This window comes from Notamacropus eugenii, chromosome 7 (genome assembly GCF_028372415.1).
Source record: "Notamacropus eugenii isolate mMacEug1 chromosome 7, mMacEug1.pri_v2, whole genome shotgun sequence".
Taxonomy (NCBI): domain Eukaryota; kingdom Metazoa; phylum Chordata; class Mammalia; order Diprotodontia; family Macropodidae; genus Notamacropus; species Notamacropus eugenii.
The window spans coordinates 27,092,727-27,101,793 of NC_092878.1; the positions used below are offsets into that span (position 1 = coordinate 27,092,727).

The window sequence follows — 9,067 nt, forward strand, 5'->3', positions numbered from 1 at the left end:
GTGCAGCGCATGCGCATTGGGGCAGGGGAAGTGACGTCACGGCAGGTGCGCCCGCCCGCCGCGACAGGTCACGTGACGTCACGGGGCCGGAGTCAGCTGAGCCGTCTGGGCCGGGTTGGGGTCGTGGCTGGGCCGCGCGAGGCGGAGCGGGCAGGGAGGGCCCTCGGTTCCGGGGCGCGGAGGGGTCGGTCCCCGAGGCGGGGGAGGCCCAGAGGCCGGCTGCCATGGCGTCCATCCTGGACGAGTACGAAGACTCGCTGTCGCGCTCGGCCGTCCTGCAGCCGAGCTGCCCCAGCGTGGGCATCCCCCACTCGGGTAAGCGCGAGCCGCGGAGGGTGCGGGGCTGGGGAGGGGCCCCCCTCGCCCACTGCCCGGGAGGGGCCCGGGCTCCTGGCGTCCGAAAGGGCTGTCAGGTGACCCGGGCGAGTCCCGTTCTGGCCGTGTCACTTCCCCTTTCTCTCCGCTTCGCGTCGGGCCCCGCGGGGTGCCTTGAGTGTGGCAGCGGTCGGCTGAGTGTCCGAATGAATGGGCTGCCTCGAGGGGCCGGCCACGCGCGTCTTCCTCCCGGCAGCCTGTGCGGGGAGGCTTTTACAGAGTAGGAAACTGATCAGGAATTAGGAAGCTGGGCTCGCTGAGTCTTGTAAATTTCCTAATTAGTAAATTACCGCCCGCGGTCACCTTGGTAACATGAAGTATCCAGAGGCTGGGTTGCACCCGTTCTGTCGTTGAATAAATAGTGGGATTGGGGCGGGAATCTTTGTTCAGGGTAAAGATCAGGACAGGGGATGAGGAATTTCGAAGGAAAGAAATTGCAGAGTAGTTCTGGAAAGAGAGATGACGGTGGTCATTGTGTAAATTTTTATTGTTCTCTGTAACCCCATCTTGGCAAAGATAATAGAGTGATTTGCCATTTTCCTTCTCCAGATCATTTTATAGATGAGGAAACTGAGGCAGACAGGGTGAAGTGACTTGCCCGGGGTGAGTGTCAGAGGCAGGATTTGAACTCAGGTATTCCTGATGCCAGGGCCACTTTTGCCACCTAGCTACTCTTATTTTGTAGATTAGGTAGATGAAAAAGAGAGCTCAGGACTTGAAATTGGAATTTGGAAATGCCCTGGTGTTTGGTTGAAGTTGATGCAGAAAATTGGAGGGGGTGAGAGTTTTAAAAGGATGGAAGCTTTTTGAATGACTTTTGGGGAAGAAGCAAATTTTATCCCCACCTTGGTAGTTCATTCCAAAAGTTGCTGTCTCAGTTGTTCAGAAAGTAGACACACTGTAACTGAGTTTTTTGAGTTGGGCTTGCTGACCCTACAAAACTTAAGGGAATGTATGGTTAATGGCAAGGACATCAGTGAGTAAACACAGGATGGGGGCAGGTATAACAGGGTCAGAAACAGTCTGGAGGTTCACTGAAAATGTTAAGGATCCCTTTTTCTGATGTGTGAGAAAACCCTAAAGACTGAGTAAGTGCCTATTCAGAGTCCAGTCTAACTAAGGTCTTGGCTCTGAAGTAGAGCAAGAAAGCTAAACCGTTCTTACATAAGTAGAGAATACCATGCTTCCCTTTTTTACTTTCTAGAGTTCACTTTCCTCTTGATTACAGGGTTTGTAAATGCTCCATTGGAGAAGGAGGCACCCATCTTTACCAAGCAGCGGATTGACTTTACTCCGTCTGACCGTATCACCAGCCTTGTAGTCTCCTGCAATCAACTCTGCATGAGCCTGGGCAAGGATACCCTACTCCGGTAACTCAGGGCCCAAACAACCAGACAGGAAGCAGCTTATGGGAGTGGGGAAGAGTTACTTCAAAATACCAAAGCCACTGCTCCATTCTAAGAAGAGGAAGTAATTTAGTTAGAATTTTGTTTGGAAGCAGTTTGTAATCCACCTTAATTCTGAGGTATCCTTGACATATTGGTTTGTTGATTAGAAGAGAGAGATTTCAGTGTAGTCACATCTCAGGATAAGGTAGTTCCCATAGGTTTTATTTCTCAGGGGTGAAATTGTGGCTTTCCTTCCACACAGCATTGATCTGGGAAAGGCAAATGAACCAAACCATGTGGAGTTGGGACGCAAAGATGAAGCCAAAGTTCATAAGATGTTTCTGGATCACACTGGTAAGAGGTGGTAATGTACTGAAGTACTGAGGGAGTTGAGGATGGGGAGGAGGAAGGACAAGTTAGTCATAGGGGATCTAGAATCATCCTGAAAATGTTAAACATTTTGAGAGTGGTGTTTTCAGAAATGGGGTAGAGGGTAGGAGGGACTTAGTAGCCAGACTGTGTGTCCTGGCATCTCCTGTCCCCTTTTACTCCAGGCTCACATCTCTTGATTGCCCTGAGCAGTACTGAGGTCCTCTACATCAACCGCAATGGACAGAAGGTTCGGCCACTGGCACGATGGAAGGGGCAGCTAGTGGAGAGCGTGGGCTGGAACAAGGCCCTGGGCACAGAGAGCAGCACTGGACCCATTCTTGTGGGTACAGCCCAGGGCCAGATCTTTGAAGCAGAACTCTCAGCCAGTGAAGGTGGACTTTTTGGTCCTGCACCTGACCTCTACTTCCGCCCACTTTATGTACTGATGGAGGAGGGAGGCCCAGCACCTGTGTGCTCCATTGAGGCAGAACGTGGCCTTGATGGACGTTGTTTCGTCATTGCTACTACTCGCCAGCGCCTCTTCCAGTTCACAGGCCGTGTGGCAGAGGGGGCTGAGGTCCAGGGCTTTTCAGGGCTCTTTGCCACCTATACTGACCACCCACCACCTTTTCGAGAATTCCCCAGCAATCTGGGTTACAGTGAGCTGGCTTTCTATACCCCCAAGCTGCGCTCCGCACCCCGTGCTTTTGCCTGGATGATGGGGGATGGTGTACTGTATGGAGCCCTGGACTGTGGGCGTCCTGATTCTTTGCTGAGTGAAGAGAGAGTATGGGATTATCCACCTGGTGTAGGCCCTGGAGCCAGCCCACCTCTGGCTATTGTGTTGACCCAGTTCCACTTCTTGCTGCTCCTAGCAGACCGAGTAGAAGCTGTGTGTACATTAACAGGGCAGGTGGTGTTACGAGATCACTTTCTAGAAAAATTTGGTCCCCTCCGACATATGGTGAAAGACTCCTCTACAGGCCACCTGTGGGCTCACACTGAGCGGGCCGTGTTCCGTTACCATGTGCAGCGTGAGGCCCGGGATGTTTGGCGTACCTATCTGGATATGAACCGTTTCGACCTAGCCAAGGAATATTGCCGTGAGCGGCCTGACTGTCTCGACACAGTCCTGGCCCGTGAAGCTGACTTCTGCTTCCGTCAGCGCCGCTACGTAGAGAGTGCTAGATGCTATGCTTTGACCCAAAGTTACTTTGAAGAGATTGCCCTCAAGTTCCTGGAAGTTCGACAGGAGGAAGCCTTGGCAGAATTCTTGCAGCGGAAGTTGGCGGGGCTGAAGCCCACTGAGCGCACCCAGGCCACACTACTCACTGCCTGGCTGACAGAACTCTACTTGAGCCGGCTGGGAGCACTACAGGGTGATGCAGATTCTTTGCCTCTTTATCGGGAAACACGAGAGCGATTCCGAGACTTTCTCAGTAGCCCACGCAACAAAGAATGGCTCTTTGCCAGCCGAGCCTCAATCCATGAGTTGCTGGCCAGCCATGGGGACACAGAACACATGGTGTATTTTGCTGTGATCATGCAGGACTATGAGCGGGTTGTAGCATATCACTGCCAGCATGAAGCCTATGAGGAGGCTTTGGCTGTGCTCTCCCGGCACCATGATCCCCAACTCTTTTATAAATTTTCACCCATTCTCATTCGTCATATTCCTCGACAGCTGGTGGATGCTTGGATTGAGCTGGGCAGCCGGCTGGACGCCCGGCAACTCATCCCCGCCCTGGTGAACTACAGCCAAGGTGGGGAAGCCCAGCAAGTGAGCCAGGCCATCCGCTACATGGAATTCTGTGTGAATGTGCTAGGGGAAACTGAGCAAGCCATTCACAACTACCTTCTCTCATTGTATGCAAGAGGTCAGGCTGCCTCATTGCTGGCCTACCTGGAGCAGGCAGGGACCAGTCCCCACCGCGTGCACTATGACCTCAAATACGCCCTACGACTCTGTGCGGAGCACGGCCATCACCGGGCCTGTGTTCACGTCTACAAGGTGTTAGAGTTTTATGAAGAGGCCGTCGACTTAGCTCTCCAGGTGAGGGGTGCAGAGTCCTGGTGTCATACTGAGAGAGAGTCCAAGAGATGTCTCTGGGTGTATGAGGGTGGTAGATGGATGGGCCAAGAATTCCTTGTTATTTGGGGTTGGCTACTATGAGAGCAGCAGAGAAGAGATCAGTTTGTGCTTTTTGGATTGATATTGACTTCTGTGGTTGGTCCAAGGGAATGGAGAGGCACAATAGAGGATTAATTTGGGTGAGAAGAGTCCTCACTCTTCCTTGCAGAGGTTTGAGTTCATTGCTTAGTTAAAAAACGTGAGCTGTAAGCCTCTAGGCTTAGACTTTTGGTATCAGTAGAATTATTTGGTCAGCTGGGACACTGAAAGCTAATTGACTGTTGGGACCATGGGATGTTGGTTAGAAGTAAGGAGTATGGTTTCTTATTCCCATCACTCTGAAGTTCTTATCCTTCCAGCTGCCCAGAAAAAGCAGGGAGCATGAGTTCTTAGGTTGCTTTGGCTCCATGGTCTGACATGGGGACCAGGGAGACAATCTGTGTCCACTTCCTCTCCCAGCCAGGCAGAGTGTGCCATCAGTAACTGTGTTATTCCTTCCAGGTGGATGTGGACCTGGCTAAACAGTGTGCGGATCTGCCAGAAGAGGATGAGGAGCTGCGTAAGAAACTGTGGCTGAAGATCGCCCGGCACGTTGTACAAGAGGAAGAAGACGTGAAGACTGCCATGGCCTGTCTGGCTAGTTGTCCTCTCCTCAAAATAGAGGATGTGTTGCCTTTTTTTCCTGACTTTGTCACTATTGACCACTTCAAGGAGGCCATCTGCAGCTCCCTGCAAGCCTACAACCGGCACATTGACGAGCTCCAGCGGGAGATGGAGGAGGCTACTGCCAGTGCCCAGCGGATTCGAAGAGACCTGCAGGAGCTGCGTGGGCGCTACGGCACTGTGGAGCCTCAAGACAAATGCTCAGCCTGTGACTTCCCTCTGCTCAATCGTCCTTTCTATGTCTTTCTTTGCAGTCACATGTTCCACGCTGACTGCCTCCTGCAGGCTGTTAGGCCTGGCCTCCCTGCCTACAAGCAAGCCCGTCTGGAGGAGCTGCAGCGAAAGCTGGGGGCTGCTCCACCTCGCACAAAGGAGGGAGAGGGAGGGACTCCAGGGGCTCCCAGCCGGGAGCAGCTGAAAGCTGACCTGGATGAGCTGGTGGCAGCTGAATGTGTCTACTGTGGGGAGCTGATGATCCGTTCCATTGACCGACCTTTCATCGACCCCCAGCGATATGAAGAGGAACACCAAAGCTGGCTTTAGGGGCTTCTGCTGCTCACCACAAGATACAGAAACCCACCACCTGCTAAGTCCCTGTCCCTCCTGTAGACATCTAGTGATTCTCATTTCCACTGAGGTGAGGGACAGGCAGGATTATAAGTGCCCCTGTGGGGCCTATCTCACCTCAGCCCTTTGTTTGTCTGAGCTGGATCTGCCAGCTTTTCTGCTGTCTCTTTGAGATGGTGCCATGTTCTTGGGGCCACCCTTACTCCCCAGCCAATCTAACCAGTGCTTCTTGTCTCAAGAGCATTTGTTTTTTAGAAATTTTGCCTTCCCCTTTGTTGTCTACATGCCTCTGTTTCTTTTCCTGGCTGGAGGCAATTCCCATTCACTTGCTAGAGTTCTCACTGCATAACCTCTCAGGTTCTAGCAAACACAATTAAATCTTCAGAGGAGGAGCCAGCAGTCTGCATACTTTTCTGAATCCTCATGGGTTCCCTGAGCTGGGGAAAAAAAGACTGGCTGAAGGGGATATCAGCTGGTGGGCATTTGTGCCCCATGTGCCTAGGAAGCCATTGTAAGGGCTTCTCTTTGGGAAGGTCTGTGGGGGAATCCACTCCTCGGATTTAGAAGACATTAAACTCTATGATGCTGTCCCTGGCATTGGTTACTTTGTGACGCAGGGCTGAGCTGTGTCTGAAGCTGAGTGAATCTGGGCTGGTATTCAAGGAGCCTGGGTCTTGAGGTGTGTGTATGAGGGGCAGGTTTAGGTGGTTCCAGTGTTTGCATCAGGGTCTTCTTTGGGCCCTGCTGCCAGCATAGTTATGGCCATCGGTGAACCTCCCCAGGAGACCTCTTCTGTAATCTTGTGCCCGGAGGTGGGAGGGATTGGCAAGGAAGCTAAGGTGAGGATCCCTGCTGAACTTTCTCAGTGGATCCATTGTTGGGTTGGGGAACAAGAGAGTCCATTCCTGCCTTTGGCCAGGAGGTGGCACTACACTCATAGGATGGCTCGTGGTGTTCTTGCTTGTAGCCACCAGGGGACACTGTTCCCTCAGACAGGCTCTGCGGCCCAGCCTCCCTTCCCCCACACCAGGTGCCCAAACCACTGCTCCTGCTGGACTTAAGTGCCCTCTGGCCACCCTTGGCTCTCATGGGGACAGGAGGTAGCTGCAACACTTGCTGCCTGATCCTGCCATAGTTCTGGGCTCTGGGTCCCCTGGGGTCAGCCTGCACCTCTGTTCTCCTGTGGGGGCCTGCCCTTCCTCATCGCGCTCAGGGGCTGAGTCCTTGTAGTCCTGGGGAGACAGCCCAATGACTGGAAGGGCTTCGCCTCCTCCCCTACGCCGCTCCCCTCCCCAGACCATGAATCAGGATGGCCATAGTCCAGTGACTGGTGGCCTCCATTCTCTGGCCTCACTTTGCCCCAAAGGCTCCTGCTGACCACACCCTGGGTGTGGCTCCATTCCAGTCCCCCCTTATCTCCGTTCTGTGCCCCTTGCCCAGGATGGCCCCTGCTTTGCTGGAATCAGAGACTGGGGTGATGGGCCTTTATCATAGATCCTGACTGGAGCCACAAAATCATCTGGCCAGTTAGGTTCAGACCAGGGTTACCTCGCTGCTCAGAAGAGTTAGGCACTGACAGAACTCTAAATCAGACAGCATGGCTGGACACGGGCCTAGTTCGTTGTAATTAGGCTATGTGTATGTACCGTCATGTCTTTACTAAGTCTATGGGGCCTTTATGCCAACCTGGAGAACTTGTAATAGCAACTTTTTCCTGGTGGGGACAGCCAGGCTACCTGTTCTTTCCTCTCTCTGGTCCTCAAGCGAATGCTCAGCCTCCAAGAATTGCTAAGATGGTGTTATCCATCCTAGGTAGCCATTACTACCTGTGAAATAGGTTAGGCTTCTCACTTGCCTCCTATCCTTGGAAATTTAGAAGCCCAGCCTTGGTTTGGCCTCACTCACATTCTCACGTAAACAAAGGAGCTCAAATGGATATTTACATTTTTTTTTTACCTATTTTTGCCCACCTCCACATCCCAAAAGGGGCCCAGAGGGCTTGGCTGAGGATTCAGACTTCCCTGGCCCTTCTGCCCTGTCTCCCAAGCTGGCCCATCTGGTTGTAGGCTGCTTCCCCCTTCCTGGAAAAAAGGCCCCGGGCCTTCCTTGGCTATGACAGAATGGTGTTCCGGTGAGTCAGGGCGACGGGAAACCGCAGCTCTGAGATCCCTGGAAACCAGGCAGGGTTGGGAATGGAAGGGACAAGGCCCTCGGGGCCCTGGCCAAGAGCCTGTGGGGGGGAGGGGAGGATTTGTGCGGGTGTGGGGAGCAGCTGCTCTCAGAAGCGCCAAGATCAATGAACTGCCTCTGGAGCAGTCACTGGAAATAGGAGGGGCTGTGGCCATTGGTGCTGGGTTCAGGATAGGGGCGGGAAGGTTGTAAACAAGGAAACCACCTGGGGGAGGGGGGCAGGAGGCTTCCCTGTCATGGGGGAGCAGGTGCTTCCTGAGCTGACCCACCCTGGAACCTCCCTGTCTGCCTCGTAGCCACCAGGGGGTGCTCTCCACTGGCTTTTAGAACTAGGACCTTAACGAGGACTCCTCTGTTGGGGGTACCTTTAGGTAAAGAGATCGCCCTCCTCCCAGGCTGGCTCATCTGAAACTGCCGGTAGAGGGTGTCTCTGTTCAGCCATACTGCTGCCCACCCTATGGATGCTGTCCCCAGGGAAGGGGAAAACATTTTTTCTCCCATTGATATTCTCCCTCTACCTAAGGGTCAGCACAGGGTGGCAGTTATTCATGGGAGAGGGAGATTTAGAAAAAAAGATATTGACCCTGGCATCTTGCCACTGAATGACACCAAAGAAAGCCCTCAGAAGGGTCAGTGGGTAAGTAGAGCTATGGCCCCATGACTGACAAGGCAGAGGTGAGGTCATGCCTGAGCCTCATTATTTTTGTTGAAAGGCTTGAGAGCTGGTTCAGACGTTGCCTGTGTCCAGGGCTGCCCTTGACCTTGCACCTTGGTGCTGTGGGAACAAAAAGTTAGGGGCCCAAAGGGAATTAGCTCCTGGTGCCACAGGGTCGGAGGAGGTGAGAGATGTGGCCAGTACGGAGAAGCACTGGAGAGATGACTCCTCCCGCCTCCGCCCCTTCCAATTCCCTCCTCCTCATCCCCAGTTTTTGAGATTCTTCGAGACACTTTCACAGGCGGAAATTCCCAGAGGTCAGAGGAGGGAAATGGTTAATTCCTTTTATTCAATGAGTCCCCCCCTGGTTGCCTCCCCCCACTTCCTCCCTCCACTTCCCGCCCCCCCCACTGTGTGAACAGGAAGTGCAGAGGAAAAGGCTCTGACTACAGCAGCTGGGAGCAGGAGGGAGGGAGTGGGCGGCCCTCCAGGCTCCATGCCAACCCCACCCCACATGCTCCCTGGCTACAGGGCTAGTGACCCTGTGTGGTGGGGCAGAACCACCTGGGTCAATCTCCCAGTGACTGGGTCCCAAGGCCTCTTCTCCCCTCCTGTGGACAAGGAGAGAAACAAGCCCCTCGTGCGAATAAAGTGGGGTCAGAAATGGGAGCAGAGTTAAGAAGTCTGGGCCCCAGGTTCTGCACATTCTTCCCCTGGGGGAACAGG

The 9,067-nt window shown here is 53.5% G+C and overlaps 1 protein-coding gene across 1 annotated transcript; it reads left to right on the forward strand.

The window, feature by feature from the left end:
- The first annotated feature begins 35 nt into the window (after positions 1-35).
- Positions 36-6,084, forward strand: VPS18 (VPS18 core subunit of CORVET and HOPS complexes). Its single transcript, XM_072624401.1, has 5 exons — positions 36-315; positions 1,604-1,745; positions 2,026-2,117; positions 2,318-4,188; positions 4,768-6,084. The coding sequence occupies exons 1-5, from the start codon at positions 225-227 to the stop codon at positions 5,470-5,472; spliced, it is 2,901 nt and encodes a 966-aa protein (XP_072480502.1). The 5' UTR covers positions 36-224; the 3' UTR covers positions 5,473-6,084.
- Positions 6,085-9,067: the final 2,983 nt, after the last annotated feature.

What these genes read in the sequence shown, in the direction of transcription:
- VPS18 (XM_072624401.1), top strand. Translation starts at nt 225, where the DNA reads ATGGCGTCCATCCTGGACGAGTACGAAGACTCGCTGTCGCGCTCGGCC. An exon ending in GGCAAGGATACCCTACTCCG is followed by an intron (nt 1,746 to 2,025) that starts GTAACTCAGGGC and finishes CCTTCCACACAG; the next exon opens with CATTGATCTGGGAAAGGCAA. An exon ending in CCGTCGACTTAGCTCTCCAG is followed by an intron (nt 4,189 to 4,767) that starts GTGAGGGGTGCA and finishes TATTCCTTCCAG; the next exon opens with GTGGATGTGGACCTGGCTAA.